General features: G+C 46.4%; 4 protein-coding genes across 6 annotated transcripts in view; all 4 read left to right on the plus strand.

Moving 5' to 3' along the window:
- LOC135399807 (alpha-(1,3)-fucosyltransferase C-like) overlaps positions 1 to 25343 on the plus strand; it is a 107486-nt gene that overhangs the window by 62255 nt on the left and 19888 nt on the right. Inside the window, exon 1 of one of the 3 annotated variants that reach the window (XM_064631564.1) lies at positions 19302 to 19354. The exons of the other annotated variants lie outside the window; for them this stretch is intronic. The gene's annotated coding sequence lies outside the window, so the exon portion shown is untranslated. Of the gene's footprint in view, positions 1 to 19301; positions 19355 to 25343 lie in introns of those variants that run through there. 3 annotated transcript variants of the gene reach the window in all.
- LOC135399721 (uncharacterized) lies at positions 9149 to 10116 on the plus strand. The gene is made up of 2 exons (XM_064631486.1): positions 9149 to 9700; positions 10051 to 10116. Exons 1-2 carry the CDS (start codon positions 9149 to 9151, stop codon positions 10114 to 10116), a joined length of 618 nt encoding a protein of 205 aa, XP_064487556.1.
- Positions 11637 to 13177, plus strand: LOC135399795 (alpha-(1,3)-fucosyltransferase C-like). The gene has a single exon (XM_064631530.1). It carries the CDS (start codon positions 11672 to 11674, stop codon positions 12899 to 12901), a length of 1230 nt encoding a protein of 409 aa, XP_064487600.1. The 5' UTR covers positions 11637 to 11671; the 3' UTR covers positions 12902 to 13177.
- On the plus strand, positions 14792 to 17347 carry LOC135399801 (alpha-(1,3)-fucosyltransferase C-like). Its single transcript, XM_064631542.1, has 2 exons — positions 14792 to 14817; positions 15961 to 17347. The coding sequence occupies exon 2, from the start codon at positions 15963 to 15965 to the stop codon at positions 17133 to 17135; it is 1173 nt and encodes a 390-aa protein (XP_064487612.1). The 5' UTR covers positions 14792 to 14817; positions 15961 to 15962; the 3' UTR covers positions 17136 to 17347.

The raw sequence follows: 25343 nt of genomic DNA on the forward strand, positions 1-25343 counted from the left end.
TAACAAGTTCAGGCCCTGCATTCAACAGCTAAAGCCTCACCTGCCACGTTTTCAAGTTGAACCCCAGGCGCGTCCAACACCACCTTGGACCCTCCCTCTGCCATCTGCTTCACTATCCGTTCCCGGGCTGCAGAGAAAGGATGATGTCGCTGCAGGTGTGTCCAAGGCGCTCACACTGGATATGATGAGCGAGCTGTATGCAGGCTTTACTCCTGTTTTTACGGATGGCTCGTCCACAAAATCCAGCTCTGCATGCGCCTATATTATTCCGTCCGAAGACATAACTGGTATCTTCCGTCTCTCGCATCTGACGTCGTCAACATGTGCTGAGCTACATGCTTTGCTCTTTGCCATGCGCAAGATCCTGCAGTGTTCATCTCGGCCATGGGTCTTCTACACAGACTCGAAAGCTGCTATCCAATGCCTCGCAACAATGGGCATTCGAGGTCCTCTCGCGTCCATTGTTGCTGACGTGCTTGAAACTTACAAGGAGCTGCTAGACCTGGGCCACTGCGTAGTATTACAGTGGGTACCTGGTCATGTCGGCGTACCCGGCAATGAAGAGGCCGACCGGGCGGCCCTGCGGGGTCATCATATAGCTTCAGCCCACTCTATCATCTTGCCCAAAGGTGATCGTCAGGCCCTCGTCCGTGCTCTCTCTGCAGACAAGACAACATCACAGTGGCTGCATGACATTACACCCTACTCTCTGCTCCACGCAGTGGATCCTTCTCTTTCACTGTCGCTTCCTCATCGCCTTCCGCGACACTACGCATCCCTGCTTCACCGCATGCGGCTGAATGTTGCATTTACACCAGTTATGAGGCAGCGTCTTGGCCGTGCGCCCTCGGACCTTTGTGCAGCATGCAGTGTGCGTGCAGACCTGCACCACCTACTTATGGACTGCCCGGACTACCAGCGGGAGCGTGCGATATTGCAGCACGAACTGCATGCGATCGATCATCGCCCCTTTACCATAGGCAAGGTGCTGGGCCCATGGTCCAGTCCAGCTCATACACGCCAAGGTCTGCGTCACCTCTGGGACTTCTTGTCATCAACAGGCCTCTCCACCCTGCTTTGATTACCGGACCCCTTATCATAATCATCATCATCTCTCATCACGTACAAGTGGCACTGGGGCAGCGCCCAGCCTGCTGGCCGGCATCAGCCCCATCTCATCATCGTATCTCTATTTGTGTGTTTGTGTGTTATTGTGTGTTATTGGATACGCCAAAATTTCACTTTGTTTTATTCGTAATAGTAGACAGTTTCACAATATGGTACGTACCTAAGCACTTTGGGGTCACGACGGAATAAGGAGTCGGCAGTGCGCAGGCCCAGAAGCCAAACGGTGTTTGTGCTATGCGTAGCAAAAACTCCTTATCTCTTCTAAAGCCCCCTATTGTCAAGTCCATTTACGGGCTTGTCGTGATGACATTCTCAATTGTCTGATATGTGACGTATCACAGTCGTCTCGCAACGTAAAGCAACGGATTATAATTATATCTAACAGGATCTAAAGTTCCGGAACATCCATGGCGTATATCCAGAAAAGTATTTCGGGAGGGGTTCTACGGGGACATTACATGGGAGAGGAGGATTTTCCCTCTCCCAAATGCACTACCAAAGGTGCCGCTTCGCGGGGAGGGGTTGGACCCCGAAACCCCCTCTCTGGCTACGCCACTGGGACGCACATACACACAAAGAAATGACGATGAGATGAGGCTGATGCCGGACGCCACTGGGAACATCATTGTGCGTGTATCTGGTATCTTGTACATATGTTTTTCCCTGTTCTGTGCTCATTCCGTTTTGTTTGCCTCCTTTTTGCGTTTGTGTCATTGATACACTTCCCAGATCTAGAGCCAAGGTTTGGTACCGAGCTCCAGTGTTCTGTAAATAAACAGGTATTACCGCCTTCTCGGTGCCCAGGGATGTAAAACCGAGATATCACAGTAAGAAAACTTTCCACCGAAATGCGCGTGGCGTGCAAAATATAAGCATTCGCACAACGCGACCACCACCGAGGGGAGAGGCTACAGGTTTTCTTTCAAGTTTGTCGCTAAGTTACGATGACCGAGAGGAAAAGCAATCGTAAACCATGATAGGTGCATATACATCTTTAATAGGACCTGTCTAGCACGTTTTCTGATAATAATATGACGTAGTTCTTCATTATCGGATCACAGTGGTGTGACCAAGGTTAGATAACCTTTTTGTAATATACTACGTTACACTAAAATATTTTTATTTATTTATTTAGAATACTGTTGGCATAGAAGATACCGCAAAAGGAGGGGCAGTAAACTGTACCGTGCTGGCCAAAAGCTTACGGACCATTGCCTACGGACCAAAGCTTACGGACCGTATACTGACCAAGTATACGGTCACACTCGCTGCTAGCGTGTTACTCTGAGGAAGGAATGCGCCAGAGTGTGTTCCGTAAGCTTTTGTCCAGCACTGTAAAAAAAAAAAGCGTATTTATGAGACCTTACAAATCAAGCAACTCATATGAAACACTCAACGCAAGAACCCTTCAATAAAAGCTACGAAAAAGGTCAATGATTTATATTCAACAGTTTCTTGTGGTAACGAATTCCAATCAGTGAATGAACTTTTAGAGAGTTAGATCGAATCGAATAGAAGTAGAAAGAAATGGAAACGTAGGTCGCACTGGTGCGTCCAGTTGTTCCATGACGCTTGATGTGTGAAAGCACTGATTGATCTAAAAGATTATTTCAGCACGTATGTCCTTGAGGTAGTTCGAGGTTCCTTTGTTCCAGTTTGTGGTTTGAGGTTCACCCCCCCCCCCTCCCTCGTTTTTTTTTCCTTTGGTCTAATACATGCAGGGTGTCCCAGAAAACGTGCCATTAAATTATAATAAAACAACTACACCACCTAGATTCATGCGGTCGACAGCATTTGTTCTTACTGGGTTTTTGCCACCCCCTGATGTGAATGTTGTGTAACGTAAGTTCAATTATGTAAATTTTTTGCGAGCTTAAGTCGGACATTTGCCAAGTAAAGGTCACTTTTTTACCCCACCAATGTGAAGAGTGTGTCTAATTTACTCAAATTAATGATAATTGACAGGGATATTCAGGAGCTATCCCATCAGAAAAAATGCCGAACGTCATGCTTTGCGGAGCTCCTACAGGGTAGCGCACGATGAATTTTTCAGCGCAATCTCTGTCAGTACGACGAAAGGAGGTTGGAAGCCCAGCCAACCCCGGCATCACAGAGATAACACCATGGCTTATCGCGTCCGACTTTGGCTGGGATAATATTTTCCCTCTCCCAATTTTAGGAACTGTTATTTTTCTACAATCACTGTGTGGGGTGGCTTTGGAACCTCCTTTCGTCGGACTGAGAGCGATGCGCTCAAAGAGTCATTGCGCGTTATACTCAAGAGCCCCGAACAACAACAACAACAAATAAGTTAATGATAATGAATGGGGAAATTCGCCACTTAAGGTGCGGCCCACTACCCCAGGGCACAATGGGGCAGGATGTGATGCATGATGTTCGGCGATTTTTCCCGATAGGATAGATCCTGAATATCATTGTCAATTATCATGAATTTGAGTAAATTCGGCACGCTCTTCATTTTGTTGGGGTAAAAAAGTGACCTTTACTTGGCAAATTTCCGAGTTCACTTCGAAAGAATTTACATAATTAAACTTGCGTTACATGACATGCACATCAGAAGGTGGCAAAAACCTAGTAAGAACAAATGCCATTGATCGCACGATTCTAGATGGCGTAGTTTTTAATTATAATTCAATGACACGTTTTCTGGGACACCCTGTATACCCCCCCCCCCCCCACGCCGCCGCCTCATCCAAGAGTTGTCACTGTGCGTCATGTATCGGGAAAATTTATTTAAAACGAAACTAATTGCTTTTCTTTGTATCTGCTCCAAGTCATTAATTTTTGTATGGGCTACTGGATACCATGTCACGGAACCATATCACGGAACCGTAATCTAATATGGAACGAACTAAAGTTTATGTGCAACTATAGGTTCGTATCACTGTTAGCATGTTTGATCGTCCTTCGTAAGTGTTGTACATCCTGGTGTTTGCTTTTGCTAGCACGTTATTAATTTCATGGTTTAAGATCTTCACTAAACAACAAACCGATTCACCTGTATAAGACGGGTGTCAGTAATCGTGTAGTTGGTTACGAGTACATTTTCCTTTTTTCGAGTGAAGGTCATTTTAACACACTTTCGCTCGTTCATGACCATCTGCCATTTTTTGCACCATTTCGTTACCGCATCTAAGGAGTTCTGTAAACCGATTTGATCATCCGACGATCTTACCTCCCTGTACAGAATACAATCGTCAGCAAAGAGCTTTATATTAACGTTTATGCTATTGACAATATCATTTATATGTATATATTAAAAACAACAAAGGCTCTAAAACGGACCCGTGAGGAACCCCTGAATGAGTAGGCAACTGAGTAGATGATGTTTTGTGAAACTCAACAAACTGCAGGCGACCATTCAGACATAATAAAAGACAACCTACCAATTTTACATTGTCTCCCTCTTTTTTCCTTCTATCCATCATCAATATACATTGTAACTTGTGCAGTAACTTTGGATAAGCCACTTTGTCAAAAGCCCTTTCTAAGTTCAGAAAAATAGCACCAACCTGTTGGCGCCAATTAATGGACATCGATATATCGTGTGCAAACTCGGTCAATTGAAAAATAGTGGAGTGAGCTTTCCTGAACCCGTGTTGACATCCATTGATAATACCGTGCTCCTCCAGAAAGACAGACATATGACTACTGAGGAGAATACGTTCAAAAATCTTTGAAGACGTTGTAATTAAAGAAAGAGGTAGGTGGTTTTCAACCTCAGACTGATCATCCCTTTTAGGTACCGGGACAATCTTTGCTACTTTCGGAGCATCACGAACCTTACCAGTTTCATAAACTTTTGTATATAGAATTTGTAAGTACAAAGGTATATACTCTACATAACGTTTTAGAATTCTAAATTTTTTTTACAGTTTCTTTAAACGGAAATTTTTACGTACAGCTTGCGCCAGAAGTTCACGGAACACGCGAGCGGCGTTTTTCTCCGCGCCGCGTCACCGTAGCGGCGGCCGGAAGTTGGCGGGAGCGGACAGGTCCATTCATTTTGAGGGGGCGCAGGGCATAACACAGGCAGCGACCCACAGTGGCCTTTGCAGCAATTTCCCCACAAGGGCATGCCCGTGGAGCGTTTGACCAGGCAAATTCCTATCGCAGTTCGCAGCTGGAAGATAACAGGAATGACACAGAGCGACAACAGTTGGGTTCTGCAGTTTCTTTTCTCTTTTTCGTTCTCGCCTTCCTTTTATTTTATCTGGCGATGACGGGTGCTGGCAAATAAAAGCGTACGATATTGACGTAGAAACAAGAGAGGGAAGAAAGAGCCAAATGACACTTCATTAATATTTTAATTAGTATCGCGTGAAGCCCCCGTTCGCGGAGATCACAGCGGACAATGAGGTCTGGCAGCGATTGACAGAGCCGGCCCACGAGGTGTAGTACTACGTCATCCTTGAGGGACGTCCATTCCATGTTTATCGCCTCCAATAAGGCGTCCTTAGACCGAATTGGCACCCGCTTTTTGCTCATTCGGAATCATGCCCCATATATTTTCAATCACGTTCAGATCCGGGCTGCACGCGGGCCACTCAAGCTGCATGATACCAAGATCGTCTAGTCTGCGCTGGACAGTGGACGACATGTGAACCGGGCTTGCTGCAGAATAAAGCAATCGTCAGGGAAAGGACCGTCAAGGACGTGTGGGAGCAGATGATCTTCGATTACTCAACGTATGTTGCTCCGTTGAAGCGGCCGTCTAGGCTCACAAGAGGCCCCAAGCCCTGTGCGATAGGGCGCCTCACACGCTCACGTGGTGCCGTCCTCTGGAGACCACGCTGTGAACGTACTGGGGTAGATATCTGAAAAGGAAAAAAATGAAATGATATCTTAAAGATAAATATATCATTTTTCTAGAGTATTCAGCAACATCCGACCACGCCTTCTTCGGCTGTATTAACACCATTAAGCATCCAATCAATCAATCTATAATGTCAAGATGACCTGAGCGCACAGTTGACCTCAAGATCTCCACTGGGGCTTACACGACGTCAGAGCATATATTCGACGCAGACACCGCTGCGGTCATGCTGACTTGTGAGCCACAGTTCTATTGTTCGGCAAGTCCTTCGTTCTCCTCTGGCACTCTCACCAAAGATGAAGGGTTTTACCTAAACCTGAGCCATCTGCAGTAATATTACGCTGGAAGCGCATCCCGTAATCGACAATTTTGAGGGACAATTGCAACGTCGCTATTGCGAGTCCTCGTGACCTCTTGTGTTGCGTCTGCACGGGCCTCTGGAACCCTAACTTGAGGTGCCATTTCTTCGTTGTTCTTCGCTCAGTTTGAATCACATATTAGCCCAAGATGTGTACCGGAACACTTTGAGCGCTTGAGCTACTTAGAAGTTGTGCAATCCCCGTACTTATAATTTCGTTTGGCGCGGCGGAAGCATCTGTTTGGTTGTAAAAACATCTTTTGTCGCGAGCGAGAATGGCTTTTTCATGCTTCGAGGCAAGGGAATCGCAGTGTCTGCATGTGTGGTCATGAGACCTGAAGAATACACATTCAAGGCTTGTCCGTTTCATTCCGAGTGCCAAAGCGGCAGCTGATGGAGGATGTCTCTTTTGGTTGTTAGCATTGCGTCCTGCATCACCATTAGGCAATTTCAAGCCGGAGCCGACACTAATAGCAGAAAAGTTCAACTACTACTTTTCACAGATCACTGCCCAGGTTTCATACTTGCCATGCGTACCACGCTCGATGCCGGTTCCGAGTTACAACACCATCTTCTTTCTGGAGCCCACAGATCCCCAGGAAATCGAGTCTATACTATTGCAAACTTGAGAAATTCTAACTCCAAGGGGCACGATAATATTCCCATCGCATTACTGAAATATATTGCTGCTGCTATATCATCCCACTAGCAGAAGTTTTTAACGACATATTTCAAAAAGGCACCTTTCCAGATCAACTGAAAATCGCCAAAATTATTCCGGTCTATAAGAAGGGAGACACACAGTCTCCGGGAAACTATAGACCGATTGCTATACTCCCTGCTCTAAGTAAAGTCCTTGAAAAACTTATTTTGAGAAGATTAGAAAGATTTTTTAATAATTACGACCTCCTATCGCATTCACAGTTCGGGTTCCGCAAGGGAAGATCGACCATCTCTGCACTTGTAACCATTACGGAAAAGATAAGGAAGAATATTGACTCAAAATTATATACAATGGGGATCTTTTTGACCTCAGTAAAGCGTTTGACTTGGTTGATCACCAGCTTCTATTAATGAAACTAGAGAGATACGGCATACGAGGTGTAACACACAACCTAATTGAGAGCTATCTCAGCTGCAGGGCTCAATATGTTTCAATTGGCAATACACGCTCTGTTGAACGTTCCCTATCTTTAGGTGTCCCACAGGGTTCCATATTGGGACCCTTCTTATTCTTAGTTTTTATAAACGACCTCCCTCAGTACTTAGAACCTACATCTACGTCAGTCCTTTACGCCGACGACACAATCATTTTTATTGAATGTAACTCACTTAATGCTCTTTTTGACAAAGCAAATTCCACTCTGGAAAGATGCACGTACTGGTTGTCTACGAACAAACTTGTACCTAACATTACGAAGTCAAACTATGTCCTTTTCACAACGCCCTCTGTGCCTATTAACATCGACGGCCTCAGTGTTATGCTTTCAAACTTTAGCCTTGCTCGTGTCTCGTCAACAAAATTTCTAGGCGTCACACTTCACGAGCATTTATCACGGCGCCATCATGTAACCGAAGTCATGCGCAACGTTCTATCGGGGATCCATGCATTATCACGAGCTAGAACTCTCTTTTCGATTCAGACACTAGTACTCATTTATAGGTCATTGATTGAGTCACACATCATGTATGCACTAGAAATCTATGGGTTAACTTACCCAACACAGTTACGGCCTATTTACCTGTTACAAAAGAGAGCACTACGACCGGTTTATGAGAGTCACGTTTGCATTTAATGCATTGAGTATATTGGATGTATACAAGCTTACCCAGCTGAGGCTATGCATACTATTATTTAATGTTATCCATGGACATCTGCATATACAAAATGTTGACCTCTCATTTTATTCGTCTTAATTGTTATTTGTTACGGAAAGATGAGTATATCCTCAACACTCCCACTCAACGAACAAACTTTATGCTACATTCAATTTCTTACCAGGGCCCCAAAGTATGGAACACCCTCCCCTATGGTGTACGTGCAATGCGAACCCTTAGTGGATTCAAGCGGCTACTTAATGGGTACCTACATACTGGTACTATACAATAATCTTTAGAGATGTCCTTTTATAACGTCTGGGTTGTGCTAAATGTATGAGCATGTTTATTGATATGTAAGCCAGTGTTAGTTTCTTAGCCATGTAATGACCTTTTGTAAAAACATTAATGCAGTTTTTCGTTCATGAGTATCCTTTGTTATAAATTTTGTAGTCTTTGTATATTCTCTCTTGTTCGTTTTTTTTTTTTTTTGTTGTTGTTGTTGTTGTTGTTATCCACAAGACCATTTCTTATATAATGCTAATGCTGTCTAGCTTACAGGGACTGCTGTACAGGCTTGCCCTCGCAGTCCTCTTGAAACCATGTATCTTGTACTTTCTTCCAAAATAAAACAAACTGAAAAAAAAAAACTGAAATTTTGACCTGTATTGGCTTCTTTCTCTTAAAAAGCTGACTTCGGCAACAACAACATATATATTGTGATGATGAAGTGGGGAGGTTTTCCACTCTAGGATTGGGACGCTTCCCCATAGCTAGGGCAGCAACAGAGGCAACGAGGGCAAAGCAACAAAGGCAGCGAAAGGCAGCGACTTCGATCTTCTTCTACCTCGGATGGCTCCTCCGCTGCCTTTGTTATACCGGACGAGTCAATATCATGTGCGGAGCTGTATGCCATCTTGCTATTTGTAAAGTCTGTCTTGAACTGCCCTCCTCGCTCCTGGGTGTTATACACTGACTCAAAATCAGCCCTGCAATGTGTAGGAAGAATGGGCATCCGCGGCTCCTTGGCCCCGGTGGTAGTGAGTATCCTGACGGCGCTCAAGGTTCTTGGGGAAGAGGGACACCGGTTGACCCTACAGTGGGTCCCCGGCCACATTGGCATTCAGGGCAACGAGGAGGCAAATTTTGCGGCTGCTGCGGCCCATCGTATCTGCAGAGCCGTGCCCATTATCCTTCCCAACGGAGATAGACGCTTCTACTTGTCTGCGTTGGTGTCACCCTTGGCCCGCCAGCAATGGCGCCATGACATCACTCGATGGTCACTCCTCCATGCAGCGGACCCGTCATTACCATTTAAGGTGCCAGGCGGCTTCCCTCGCAGCTTTACGTCACTTCTGCGGCGTCTACGACTCAACGGCGCCTTAACCCCTGTGTTCCGGATTAAGCTGGGTTACAGTAACACGGCGCTGTGCCCAGCTTGCCGCACCCCAGCTACGATTCCCCGTATCATCGAGGACTGTGACCGGTACACGTATGAACGCCGAGTGTTTCGACGCCAACTGGAGCTCCTTGACCATGGACCATTCATCTTGTCCAAAGTACTTGGCCCATGGAGCTCTCCTGCGCATCACTGCGGGACTCTTCGATCACTTTTTGCGTTCGTGCAAGTCACTGGCCTCTCCGAAGAGCTCTACACAGAACTCCGACCTGTCTTCGCTTCGGCCTCACCATTAATCCATCCTCTCATATTAACCTCTGTGAAGTGGGGTAGGGTCCTGTGGCTACCATGGGGAAACATCCCATGTCATCATCACTTCTCCATCATTTATTGTTGTTGTTGAGAAAATACAAAAATGCTTAAGTTTGTCGCGGTTTGCCTTGACTGCTCGATGTTAGGTCCACGGTGATACTGAGTTGATCTCTGATGGCACCGCTTTCTTCACTGCAGAAAGGTGTAGAACTCCGCAACTCTGAGTTTACTCCTAGCGCTTCCGAGCTCCGGCCACATGCTTGAACTTCATCAAACATCGTCCAAAGCTTGTGGTGAAGTTGTTCCTACTTGAAGGAACTGGCGTTGGTTCGCTCCCAGCACTGCTCCTCGACATCAGTTTCGTCTTGTGAACAATGATCCGTTCTTCATACTCCCCTGATCTTGCCAATTGCTTTTCCAGAGCGTCAACTTCGATAAGTACTTCGATTTCCTTATTCAGGAAGTTCGCTACTTTTTGTTCAGCGTGTTTTCTTTCTATGCCAGAATATTGGCTTCATCGAACTCACCGGTGTCTCTGTGTGTCGAAAGCTTTGTATTAGACGCACCCACAATATTCCGCATCTTCTCAAGTAGGTCGAGCTTGCCTGTTCTATAGAACATTCCAGGTTTTCGGCACTTTGGGCGACATTTTCTGTTTGACTCGCATATTGTACAATGCGAAAACGTACCTTTAGCGACCTCATTCGACGCGCACAGCCATTTGCAAAGACACAGTTGGATGAACAAAGACAAAACACCCGACAAAACCCTGTTAATATGAATTAATCGCGTTCATGTTTGTTCTGTGTAGCAGCAGGCTCGTCATGCCAGACTGGCTACGTCGACGCATCATACGTACGAGGCACAACATTCTGCTATACGATACGTGTACATTCAATACTCGTTCAACAGCACCGCATTTCTTGTCTACCATCTTGTAAAACAAACCTGTCATATAGCGTGACATCCAGTGAAACTAGCTAACGTATGCTGACGCATGAGGTTGGAGCTTCGCTAATCCTTGTAAGGTGAGCCATTTTTCTCCGCCAATCGCAGAGCGTAAACTCTTGCATTCGCTTCTGAATCTGCATGTGCTGCGCCCCCGTAACCCTATCTAGATAGTAACCGTCAACTGCTTCATATACGTATATAGTTCGCTTCGGTTCAGCCGCCGGAAAAATTATTTCGGGTCGGTTCAGTTCAGTTACGGTTAAGCAAGCAAGAAAGGGTTACTTCACTTTTCGGCTCATGCCCGATTTCTACCCTTGGACGCAACTACTGCGCCCTTAAATCGCTACCATTCTGAAAATTCAATGTGATCTGAAAGCACACGAATCATGCAGATGCGGGCGTTAAATAACATTATATGTAATACCTTATGTGCCGTCATTGTCCTGTTACGTCGCGGAGAGAGATTTGTTTCTGCACCCTTCCCCTGCAGCAATCAGCATATACGCTCGCTAATTTACTAAAATTATTGGGCTTTTGACGTCAGTCCACAGCCCTTATATTTATATCCCCAGTGTCGTGATCCCATACGTATGTTACGTATTGTGGTCGTTTTCTGGTCCTCCGGATTCGGATGGCCTCAGATCGTGTCGCAGACAATAGGTTCCAATATGCGAAACGAGCCATATCGAAAATTTTAAAAGTGAACGTCCTTGTTCAATTTCTCGAGAATATGTTAGACTTCGTTGTGTATCGTATACATTTTCATCTCCCAAACGCAAAGATAAGGCAAAGTCCTGCTAAGTCCTGAAACTATTCGTGCTTCGTGATGACAAAATGCTTGTTTGCTTTCTCACATGCGACGTAAACGATGCGATACCACGCTTCGAGTGTTCCGTATGTTATCTTCCAGGTACACTGCAGCGCCACGCGCAAGTCAAACACCATGAACGCCGCAGATTGTCGTATAGTGGCCATCACAAGCTTCGCAATGACAGCCTTACTTTTCTTCTACATGTACAGTGACATCTATGCTTACTTTCTACGGGCGGCTCTTCACTCCGCAAAATACACGCGAGCGACTGCTTTCTGCGCATCTGAAAGTTGCTACACGAGTGATGCTTCGAGAGAATTCCCTCGTATACTCGCGTGGACGAAATTTTACAGGTGGCGAGTCCTCGGGCTTGGACCTGACGGTGAAATCGAAATCCCACACTGCAGCCGTCGATGCCGCGTCACCTACGACAGGGCGTTATTGGAAGTGAGCGACGCCGTTGTTATTCACTCGCGGAATCTTGATCCACTGGACTTGCCTGCCCAACGGAGCCCTCGCCAGAAGTGGGTATTCTGGTGCAAAGAACCACCGCCCCTTTCTTTCTTCGGGGATTTCAAGCAGTTGGCCTCACTTTTCAACTGGACGATGACCTACCGTTCTGACTCTGATGTCCACGTCCCGTACGGATTTTTCACGAGAAAGAAGGGACAAGTGAGCATCAACTTCACGTCTGCGTGGCGACGCAAGAAGAAGACAGCGGTATGGATTGTTAGCAACTGTAATGCGCACAGCAAACGGGAGAAGTTTGTGAGGCGGCTGCGAAAGTACATTGACGTGGACGTGTACGGTGGTTGCGGCTCTCTCAAGTGTCCTCCTGAAAGGAAAGAAGATTGCTTTCGCAAGTTTGAAAATGAGTACTTCTTTCGGTTAGCTCTAGAAAACTCGCTGTGTCGGGAATACGCGACGGAAAAATTATTTTCGACGCTGCAGCACAATTTGGTTCCCGTAGCTCTGGGTAGCGTGAACTACACCGACATAGCGCCGCCACATTCCGTTATTGACGTGTCATCTTTCGCTAGCCCCAGAAAACTAGCCAATTATCTCAAAAAGGTAAAGAACGACTTCGAGATGTACAAACGGTACCTTGTGTGGAAAGAGACGTACGATGTCCTGAATTGGAAAGAAACGTTTTGTTCGCTGTGTCAAAAGTTGTACGATGAAGCGTTCAAAGCTCGTTCCGTGTACGAGAACCTGTGGTCGTGGTGGGTAAGCGGGTCCAGGTGCTACCACTGGAACGACTCGACTTCTCGAGTGAACAAATCGTGACGACCGGGTGCAGTAATGCCCTTCAAATCTAAAACCTTGCAGAATACATTGTATGCGATGCTTTGCTGCTTTTAGGGCGCTATAAATACTAGAGGTACGGAGAGCGTCCGTGTGTCTTGGGCAGTTCGGCTTCACTGGTTGCCGGCTGTTTACACTGACGGCCGTCCTCAGATCAGATGCGCCGGTACTCGCTTGAGCTAAATGAGGTTAAAAACTGGGATGTTTGGTGCTGCAATAAAATCGATAACACCCCAATTGCAGGGTAAAACATTGGGACAAAACACAACACGAACACTTCCTTGAGCGTTTGCCCAGTCTGGTGGCTGCTACGGCAGCCGACGATCCATTCGTGGTACAGGTCTACGAACAGCTTTTCAGTGGCGCAGAACGTTGTTCTGAATAAAGGAACCTAAGCATGTTCATTTTTTGCTTCATAATTGTCTTGTAAACGGAACCTTCGATTCTTGAAACGCGTCTGGAGACGGAGATTGGGTCTGCAGTGAGAGACGATTGCCTGAAGAGCTCGCTGGAGGAATCACCCGTGCGCGCCGTTGAAGCCCAGTGGCGCCTCAAGTGAAGGAGCGCTTCTTTCCTCCACTCGCATGAGTCTAGGCGGAGTGTCGAGTTGAGGGTGGTTTCAAGAATACGGCCGTGAGAATACGATGCGAGTCCGAAAGTGATGAGACGGGTGAACAAGTGAGCTACACGGCAACGTTATATTCGCTTCGAAATAGATCTCGTGGCTTGCCACGAACCGCTGGGGGCGTACCCTTCCCACTTCTGATAGCAGCGCTGGAAGTTTTCAACTGGAACAGTTTTCAGCTGATCTGTCACATCTTGGATGTTACGCTCCACGCGCGGTAAGAAGTCACATTACTCAGATCACGCGAGTACGTAAGTCCCAGAGCTACTGCGCATACACTTTTGGGTAAAGCACTCAACTGATTGAGCTCGAAAATCTACGATCAAGTCGGTAGCCCTCGATCCTTCTGACGAGCAAAGTTTGCACGAAAGTACTATCGAGGGCGATTTAAAAGAGAGAGAGAGAAAAACAATATTGAGTAGAAGTAAGCAAAGAAAAAATTGGGGATAGTCACGTTCATAGAAACGCGCAAAAAACGCGGGTTCATCTCGTTTTTGTTCGTTCTCTCTAGGTGGTGTAGTACAGGCGCCGTTAGACTTAACCGGGACGCGCCAGCCCATGACCTGCGCTGACATCAGTTCCGCGGAGCGTAAGCCACTGGGTCTGAGACTGTGTCCAAGACATATGTCCCAGTCTGGATTGAGACATACACCGCCTCGCGTCATCTGCTCGGCATGCTCTATTGGGCGGTTATCGAACCTATACAAGTCTCAGCTTTGCATTGATACACAACGCCGGCTGTGTTGCATGCGCGCTGCGACCTTGTCTCAAACCCAGCTGCTAACGCTCCGCGGCGCTGGCATCTGCGCAGGCCACGACGTTTTGACGCCGAGACTAAACATCCCATGCGTTTCGGGCTTAAGTCTGACGGTGGCTATACGTCCGTACTATATCGTAGTTGCGATTAATGTGAAGGAAGCTCGGGCAACCGGCTTCACGCATGCGTTAGACGAAGAAGCCACAGGGTACAACTCCACATGGAACATATCCGAGAAACTACTTTAATTTCGGGAACTCCTTTGAAGCCTGCCCGAATTGCGACAATGTTACACCCGATTTCTGCCAAAAAACTTCTATGAACTGCTATCTTTCCTTGAATGCCACGTGCAGCAGTGAGAATAAATTTTCATTCTCAATGAAATCGACTGCACAGAAATTAGATTATTAACAAAACAATTCTATAAATAAAAGGGAAGAAGTTCCAAGCTGTGCCAGTGACGCTTTTCCTTTTTAACGCTAGAGGAAGTCACATCAACATCGTCTGAAAGAGAAGGTAGGATAATTATGTGCAAGGACAGAGTGTTATGGTACACAAATCCAGTAAACTTCCTCTATCATAGCGTTTCACAGCAACGTGTTTATCGAGATGGACTCGCTACTGCTCGCACCGCCGTTACATACTCCTAAGTTCTCCATCGTTCCATTTATGGGCTGAGATGTACTCTAACGCACCGATGCTCAAAAACTATCCGATTATGTCGCTCTCGCGCGTGATTGAGAGCGCACACTTATGTTGACAAAATGGATTGCATGGCACTACTCGATGCATACCTATCTGAAATAACTCTCCCATAGATGTCATCCCTTTGTCACACGTAAGCCAATAACGTGGGTGAAGGTATGGGTTAGGTTGTGCGATGGAATGAACGCGAAACTCTGCCTAGAGTATAGGGAACTCCCCGAACGCTGTTCTGCTGAAAAGAGACCGTCATGTCTGATAAACACCGCGTTCCAAGTCTCCACGACACTCTCTCATCGTCCAGCGACAAGCGTCCAGTAGTCTGAATGGACAACAGTTTACCCACAGATTCTGTGTAAGACCAGCTCGTCCGGTCCGATATTTCAAATTACCGTGGGACAGTGCGCAAAAGCGGTTCCAGCATTGGCGCGAGCGTTCTCAATACTATACGTTGTCCGTTGACTTGCGTCAGTGTCGCCAGATGAGGGTGACCACAACACCCGCTCGGCGATGCAGTCTTCGAAATTCGATAGCCGAAAACTACTGAATGTGTTACAGAGCTAGATTATGTGTAAGAATCCTAAAGAAGTTATAAGCTTTCGCAAGAACATGCAGTTTCTCTTTAAGTAGTCTGCAGTCTTCTGCAGTAAAAATGACTTTTCGGTGGGTATTAGATTCATGCATGCTATGAAAGACGCGAAAATGGTTCTCTAGGCCCTCGTTTTAGCGGCAGGCATCGTTTTTCACAATGAAGCACGAGGAAAACTTACACACACTGACTTGACGTAACAATGAAGCAACATGTAATATGACGTTTCGATGCCTGTTCGGGCGTCATCATCAGAATGAAATGACACAGTGAAGCACGTTGTAACTTCCACACATTTACACACGGTCTGCCGCATGACATCGCATTGATGCATAACGCTCTAATTTTCCGCGAACTCATTTTTGCAGATATGACGCAGTTTGCCATTTTACGCAGATGGCGAAAAGAGGACTTCGGGTGTCGGGTGTTTTGTATCGTCGCCCTCATAGGAACGGTTCCAGTTTTCTTCTACGCCCACGCTTCTCTTCGCGAATATGCGGCCGGAAAACGAATTTCGCTGCCGTCGATAGCCGTCAGGGGAAGTGCCCGTCGCATCACTTGCAACGCTTCGGGAGTAATGCCGCGGATACTGTTTTGGACGGACTTTCCTCAAAGGGCGATGTTGAATCCTGCAGGTGTGGATGAGTTGCAAGTTCCTCATTGTAAGCACAGGTGCCGCGTCACCTACAACCGAAATTACTTGAACTGCAGCGACGCCCTCGTCTTCCACTCGCAAGACTTGAACATAAATGACTTGCCCATAGTACGCCATATCTTTCAGAAGTGGGTGTTCTACGCAAACGAGGCTCCAGAATATTCTTACACGGGCGATTTTTACCGATTGAATTCGCTGTTCAACTGGACTATGACGTACAGGTCTGATTCTGACGTACCTCTTCGATGTGGTGCCTTCAGAAGAAGCTCGGCTAACAGAAACCGGACAAATTTCAAGGACCTCTGGATGAGGAAGAAAAAAACGGCCGTCTGGCTTCCGAGTGCCTGCAAAACTAAGAGCAAGAGGGAAGACTTCGTCAGTGAACTGCAGAAGTATACCGATGTGGATGTCTACGGCGACTGTGGATTGTGGAAAGCGGTGAGCAGCACGAAGGGTGCCAGCTTCCGCTACTTCTCGAAAGACTACTACTTCTGGCTGGCCCTGGAGAACTCGCTGTGCCAAGACTACGTTACATCCGAGCTTTTCACTGCGCTTAAACATTATATAGTTCCTGTAGCGCTGGGAACCGTAAACTACAGTGCCATTACACCGCCGCATTCGGTCATCGATGTGTTCTCCTTCGCGAGCCCCAAATTGTTAGCGGACTATCTTCAAAAGGTGAAAATGGATCTCAACCTGTACGGTGCCTATTTCCGATGGAAGAAAACGTACGATGTTGTAGTGGAGGACGAGCCGTTTTGTAGCTTATGCGGCAAATTGCACAGTGCAAAGTTTAAAACATTTTCCTTGTACGAGGACCTACGTACGTGGTGGGTTAACAGGTCAGAATGCGTCGACTGGAATGGTAGTGCCGATTTCTCGCCGTGAAATGGTCACGGCCGTCGCGTGACAGATATAATTTTGCTTGACGTACGTAATGTTCTCAGCGGTGCTTTGAATGTTCTCGCAATGTAATAACTTGAGAAGAACATCGAATGCACCGCTTGGACTTGGACTGCTCGGAGATGGGTGTGACGTCCGTCTCTCGTTAGTACGTTGCAGTAAAGTTACGCTATTATGAATAAAGTACCCGAAACATATGTCGGCGCTATAGTTAGCTGTCGCTTGGTTTACGAGTGGTACGAATACCGCAGTAGAACTGTGCAGAAGTCCAGACCACCCAGTCTCCACTGGGAGTTTGAATTAGGTTCCAAGCCTTTTGTTGTGTCCAGGCCTGGTGCGCTTTCAAATGTGGCCTCGATGACCATTCAAATGCTACCGCCGACCAAGTGTCTACTGTACGAAGACCTCTTGGGTACCTGTTGCGCCTACAATGGACCTTCCCATTGTATTGATTGTTCTATATCGTTTCCTTTTGCGGGGGGGAAAAGGAGAGACGGGTTTGGTACTTATGAACTAAAATCACGTTATTGTGATCGGAGGCAGCAGTCTCCATTTCTCCCGTGCCCTGTCTGTACCAGAGTTAGTTACCGGAAACGAGAAACGTTAAATACTTAAATTCCGCAGGAAACGAAAATAGAAACTGAAATAAAAATATTTTCGGTACCTTTACCGGAAACCGAAACGGAATTCGAGCCTTGAAACGTTAACGGAATTCACGTAACGCAATTACCCCTACCATTCCTCTTAACATGCGTATAATATCTTTAATTCCTCAATACCTAGAACAAGCGTGGAGTGGAACCACCTTCCATCGTCATTGTTTTGTATAAATGCTGATATGTTCCATCGAACTATAACTAACCACCACTCCCCCTCTGTACTGCTTTGCCTTGAGGGTATTAATAAATAAGGAAATAAATATGCATATATTAGTATTCTCTCATTCACATCTCATCAGTCATCAGATTGATTTAATGGCGGAATACACGCAGACAATGCGAATAATTCACGCAGAGGGGTTCCAGCGGGGGGCTCACAAGCTTCTTGGGATAAGACTAATCCGATCCAATCCAATCCGGACGAAAACGCAACGCCGTAAGCGCGTCTGTTGGCTGCGCTCGGGTTTGTACCGAAGCGGTGCCAAGTTGGTGCCTGAGCCTGTGCCGAAGTACGAGTGGTCGGGGAAGACCACATACGTCTTCTGTGTTTTCCTACTTCAAGTATGATATAGAAAGCAGGGTTTCTTACCGGAAACGGAAACGTTAAATATCCAAATTCGGCGGGAAACGACAGTAGAAACTAAAACGAAAGTATTTTCGTTACCTTACCATTACCGGAAACCGAAGCCGCGGGACGAAAATCCGCTGAGGAAACTGAACCCGCTACAGCAAATCGTCTGGAAACTGTAACAGAAACGAAATATTGAATTTCTTGGGTACCGGAAACAGAAACATTATTTTCGGTAGCCAACCCTGGTCTGTATGTTTTATTTGTATCACTCTTTTGAACTGAAATAATGAAGGTTTCGGGTGCAGAAGCTATTCACAGTGGTTGAACCGGCTGAGAAGGACAGAGCTGGTTCGCGCTCGTTTGCTATGGTTGGTTTATTAAAGGTACCATGAAGGGGCAGACGTGCAACTTCAGAAAATTTGTCTACCCGATAGCATGAGCCCACGGTACTCTTACGGCACTATTTTTCGTCCCAGTTTCACTCAGTGTTGCTCATAGACCCGAATTTTAAGTCAAGCATGCGTAATATATAGATAAATACACACTGTCGGGCGCTTATAAATAACAAAGTATGCAGCAGGAGTGCCACCTGCAAGCGGCCAGTCAACATCGTCAAACTTGCTGCCATGGTGTTCGCCAAAAGTTAGCCGGCCGTTATGGTATTCAAGCGTCGAATACAGGATTGTTCTTGAGGGCATATTGTTATGTTTTAGCCACATTTACTTCGATGAACCCTTGATTCTGTGCCTTTATCATCGTAAAGTGTTCTAAACAGCTATGTTCGCTTCGTATGCTGCTCCTTTTCGCTCCTTCTGGTTTTCCTGAAGGGGGCGCGCCTGCAGGAATACCGCGACACCGCGACCGTCCGTTCTATTTTCGCAAAGCATCAAACGGTCCTCCGTACTCTTCCACTCCGCGTTTGTGGCTCACGTGGTGCGTCCGACGACATACAGATGAAAGCTCCGAAATTCGAGGCAAGCTCATCTTAGCTTTCCTACGGTAAAGGCCTGGTTCATTTGGGCAATCTCCTCGTGTTTTCACAACTTTCGACTATACCTGAGTTATCAATTTTACATACTTTCTCGTCGTAGCACGAAAATCATACTTAGGGGTTCAAGAACTCATTTAAACTGCAAGCAAGCAAGCAAGCTGGTGCAACGATGTTGATGGTATCAGTTCGTTGCTTGAGGTGTGGTGGTGGTAGGACAGGAACACAAAGCACAAGTAGCAGGGCTAGTAGCAGAGTAGCCCTGTCTACTTGTGTTTTGTGCCCTATGTCCCTATCACCACCTCAAGCTCAGGGAAATGATACCATCAACATCATTAAACTCTTTGGCAGCGGTTTCTCCATTCTTTTATACTCCGAGACAACATAAGGGCTACAGTCACAGAGGTATAGCCCCGCGCCAACGGAGAATGTAGTCCGGACATTGAGGGTGAGAGGCATGCGAGAAGATGGCGCACGGGGAAGCAAATTCAAGTGTTTTGCAGGGATGGGCAGTAGTAGTAATACTTTGTATTATAATACTATTTCTGTAATATTTTTGAGTATTTGTATTATGTATTATAATACTCGTTTTTGAAATGTATTTGTATCTGTATTACAATACACAAAACGAGGTATTTCATGTATTATAATACTTTTGAAGGTGTAATACTTTCCCAGAGTTCGTAAGTTCGACCTGCAAAGTGTCACCGGTGCACTTTATCAGTAATTTTTCGTGTCCCACAAACATTTGAACACGAACAAGGCTCCTATTACAGTGTTCCCCGGCCCCAAATTATCCCAAAGCGAGTGACTTTGGGGCCAGAGGTTACTGGAGGTTTCCTCGCATTCCTTCCACTTCAGAATCCATAAGGAAGAGTCATACCAGTGCAAGCCCTTTGTCTTATGAAAGAGTGCGTCCAGTGCAGCCAGTCACCCCTGTACGCGGTTGCACTATGGACAGTCACAGGTTTTTGAACAGCCCACATTTTATCGTCCAGAGCGGATGAAATCAGGGCTCTGCCACAGTGAGAGCAAGTTGTTCACTGCGATCGAATTGATCAGCGCTATCTGATCTTATTCGGAAAGATCAGGCCATGTGCAAAAAATGTAAGCGTGAATAAAACGTCATTGTAGAATGATTGTCTCGATAAGTAATCGGCATATATCTAAGTAATTCTTCTGTTCTTTTCCTTTCTTTCTCCCCAAGTTAAGTATCAATGTATTACAAGTATTACTCGTGTAATACGCAGAAGTATTAGTATTATGTATTATAATTTAGAAATGTATTCGTATCTGTATTATAATACCGATTTCTAGGAAGTATTATGTATTAGTATTATAACACAAAATATGAGTATTACTGCCCATCCCTGGTGTTTTGTTGCCCCTAATATTTTACATGTTCGCTTTAAAAGCATGCGAACGAGCTCAAAGTACGTCGCCTCTGGCAAGTGTTCTCGTAACATGATCTGTGAAAAAAAAAAAAAGTTCGAAGCATGCGTGCGCACTACGTTTTCTCTTGGAACTGTGTACTCACACGAGCGACATCCTCACGGAAGATTCTAGTAGAAGAAAAAGCAAAAACACTGCTCACAGAGACGAAGTTCCGTCCCGTGTTATGTGAGCATTCTCACGGTGCGGAATATCGGGAGTGGCGTACTGCGCACTTAGCAGACGACACCGTCAGCGTCTTTCCTGTCTTCTGCTACAGAATATCTTGTGACGATTCCACGTCAAGAGATCCATCGAGTCGAGAGATCCACCAGTGGATATCTTGACTCGTCTGAGTGTTCGCGAGGCTTGGATCTTTTCACTCCTTTGTGTTACGTCGTTAACTCTAATATCGCTAAGCAGAAATTGCTCGGACTAGCGGCATGGCCGAGTGGGTTAAGGTGTCTCGCTCTTTTGTGTCGTGCTGACTGGGAGGTGGTGGGTTCGAATCCTACCACCGGCTGTGCTGTCTGAGGTTTCCCTGGGTTTTCCGAAGACTTTACGGACGAATGTCGGCACAGGTCCCCCTGAAGTCGGCCCAGGACGCATACTAACCCCCCTGTCCCCCACTCCTTCCTGCTGCCCTTTCTCCATCTGTCCTCATCTGTACGCCGCCCATAGCCACAGTTGCTTCGCGGCGCTAACACGAAAGTAAAAAAAGAAAAAAAGAAATTGCTCGTATCTAAATACGAGGGACTCGTTTTATGTGCTGTATAAATAGCATACAAATGCAGGTGGGAAATCAACGTCTCACTTTTATTGACTTACTTACACAAAGTTACTTACTTAGTGACACATAGCGCAGTCAAAGGAAGGCCGACAGTTCTGTTATGCCATTTGTGTTAAAAACAGGCGGTGCATTGTAAGATCAACCTGTTTATAACACAAGATTTATAGGAGCCTGTTCCTTTTTTTTTTCTTTTTTTTTTTTTTTTCTTTTGGCAGCGCTTTGTGTTAGAGAATATTTCTACAGTTAGCGTGGGCTACGTACACGGAGGACAAATAAGGAGACCGAACTCGGCTGGAGAATGACGTCATAATTCCTCGAGTCTATTGTTGGCCGCGGCGCGGCGCTCGCGTTCCCTCCGGTACTAGCTCCGCGAAATCTCATGCAAGGCAATGCGCTATTTGTCCTCGAATACTCTACTAAGAAGCGTTAAAAACGAGTGTTTGTGTAATAAAAATTAACAACGATTTCTCCAATAATGAGTTAATGTTTTCTGGTCAGCTCCAATCTTGTTTTGCAATTTCTGTTGCTTCGTTTTCGTGTCATAGGTGGGACCTACTCCAAAGAAAGCAAAGGTTGTGCTGAAAAGCCACATTTAAATTGCGTGGAGGGAATGATGTGTTTGAAGATCTGTAAAGTTTCCGGACGCGATCTTTTCGTAATATGTGGGAATTTCTATGTGGTGTCGCCGCATAAGCTGGGACTGGGAAAGTTTTATCTGCGTACGTGTGAAGCAATTAAGATAACTTCGTGTATGGCGACGTTTTAGTGACACGCTATGCTACGGTTTTGGGAACAGAAAAGAAACTCGGTATGTAGTTTGTAATGTGTGTTATCCAACACTGACATCTTGAATAACACTGACTTTTGATGTTCAGTTCCATGCCTAGGAGTTCCAATTTACTCCAGCACAAGCATGCTGCTCAAAACGCTACACCAGGTATTTTACCCAAGCTAAAAAAGACCCAAATCCAGTAGATATGGGCTTCACACCCCAACCGGACACCAAGATGAAAATCGTCTTCGGGATCTCTTCCTCAAACTGGAGTACGTGTACTGAGGGCTCTACCGCGTTTGCAAACCTGTGACAGAAAGTGCGTTCTGGCACCTTGGCATTCAATTCATGTGTGGTGTCATGTGAAATGTAACTCTATCCTCTGTACCCTAGCGGATGCTTCACAATTACGACAAAAAGTTCCCGTTTCCCAAAACGTTGTGCACGCGAAGCGGGTGGTAGAAACCCGCGACGACGCTGTCGTGCAACAGCTGGAATCCAAATGTGCTCAATTACATCATTTCCTCACGCTGCGAGATGTTCGTGGGAAGTAATAATAATTAGTGTACACCATTAACAATGTAGATCTCGCAGTCGTGCCTTGCCAGTCATGCAACTTATATACTACCACCCTGTACGATGTCAAACAACAACCTTTGTGCTCCTTCGGGTGTCTTTTTATCTCAAATAAAACAAAACGTACTTCCGCTATTCTTAACGGCTTCTTAACTGCGAGAGCACTCCGCTTATTTACACATTCAAGACTTCGAGCAAACGCGGATCCCTCTTGACGGCGGCTTCCCCACATTGTAAAATGAAAGCCTCCCGCTTTGCACCAACAAGGACTCCAGGCGAAAAATGCAAAGAGAGATCGTTCCTTGATACACGACAATCGTGTTTCTTTATCAAAATATTTTTTCCTGCTTGCACTGGACACACTAGTAAGTCTGACACAGCACATTACAAGCACGTCATTTCAGAGGAGCAAGCACCTGACGGAGCGCGGGCGCCGCGCCGCGGCCACAATTAGACTCGAGGAATCGGGACCACACTTTTTCAACGGCGGCGTGGCGGAGTTCGGTCTCTCTACTTCTCCTACGTGGCTACGTATAATCACGTTGGGTGAACCGGCTGCTGTTTCAAACACGTTTATTCCGGCTAGTATAACAGTAGGCTCATAGTTGAAGAGCCAAGCCTCTGTTCTGGACAGACGTTCTACATGGCCAAACCGTTTGATCATGGACTCTCTCAGGGTACGAAAGATAGCTTCATAATCCGCTTCATAGATAGCTTTTTAGTCAGTCCAACTCCAGCTTCATATGCCCGAACTTCTTTTTCTTTTTTTTCACTATCAACTTTTCCCTTTTCCGCCCTCCACAAAAGGACAATGACTTTGCAGCTGGGCCCATCATTATCGGCAGCAAGCTTCAGTTCTGGCATAACGTGGGGACGACTCACACTAAGGGACGCAAAAGTACAAAGACAACTCTTGAGTCCAGTAGTATGCCCCGCATTTTGGGGTTGAAGTCAATGAGCGTGACAAGTCAATGTTAACTGGAAAGCACAGTCAGACATTATTATCCCGCACGTCTGTCAGTAAAGGAATAGAATAACGTGATAATGGTGGGGGCCAATGAAAAGAACGCGACAAGGATAAGTTTTAAGCCCTGCAGTCTACGGTTCTTTGTAAGTTGAGCTCAATACTCTTGGTAACAAGCATCCGTTCTGGCATAACGTGTTACGGCGCTAGGGGCAATGACTATAAAAGTGCAAAGACAACGTTAAGCACTGCAGGGGGACTCGCCGCCGTAACCTACAGCACAACCTCAAGATTTTCTCGCTTACTTTTTTGTGTGCGTGTGTGGTAAGAAAGAAAACACCGAAAAGCCTTCACTGTTACAGGGCGTATTACTTCCTAACTTAATACTACGTAGAGCGCAATCGTTCTGCAACCGTTCTATCGGGGTCCTGATCAGTATGACACTTTTACTAGTTGGATCTCATGACTCGCCTGTCACGTGACCTGTTGAATGTCCTGACTCGATGGATCTCTTGACCGGGTTGGAACTCTTGACCCTTTGGATCTTTTGACTCGCCTGTCACGTGACCGGATGGATCTCCTGACTCGATGGGTCTCTTGACTCGTTGGATCTCCTGACCGGAAGCGTCTTGTGACTGTGTTGCAGAATATTCCCCACGGTTAGCAGTGTACGTGAACACTCGATGTTGAGCGCTCGCGCTAAAAAAACTATAACGTTTTTCGCGTCTTCCGCTTCTGCAGGGAATGTCGCTCGTGTGAATACATGGGAACCGTCATGCGCCCGCCTAAGCCAGTCACAGAGGTCTTTAGGTTTGTGGTCAAAGCTGACATGTAGGAGTTCACTTGCCCCAAAGTACAGCATTATCTTGTTGGTTAGTGTCTGTTTGCGTGGGAAACGGTGTTTGACATTCTGGACGTCGCGTAGCTGTTTAACACCTTCCAACACCATTTCACCCGCTTCATTTTTTTATACCGTGTTAGCGCCGCGAAACAACTGTGGCTATGACGGCGTACAGACGTGGACAGAATGAGAGAGGACAGCAGGGAAGAGTGGAGGACAGGTGTGTGTGGGGGGGGGAGGGGGGTCTGGAAAGTCTGCCGGAAAACCGAGGGAAAACATCAGGCAGCACAGTCGGTGGTACGATACCCCCTTCATTGGTACAGTGCTGGACAAAAATTTACGGAACGCGCGAGCGGTGTATTTTCTCCTCCGTGCGACACCCTAGCGGCGAGCGGAAGCGGGCCAGTTCACTCGTTCAGAGGAATGGGCGAGTGCGCTGGTTGCGACACACTGCGGTAGTTTCGGTATCGCTTGAACGTGCCGGCGAAGTGTTTTGGATTGGTGTCGCTACCGGCGCACTCCTTTCCTCCCTCTGAACGAATGAACGAGCCCGCTTCCGCCCGCCGCCAGGGTGTCGCACCGAGGAGAAAATACATCGCTC

This window comes from Ornithodoros turicata, chromosome 1, assembly GCF_037126465.1.
Source record: "Ornithodoros turicata isolate Travis chromosome 1, ASM3712646v1, whole genome shotgun sequence".
Lineage (NCBI taxonomy): Eukaryota > Metazoa > Arthropoda > Arachnida > Ixodida > Argasidae > Ornithodoros > Ornithodoros turicata.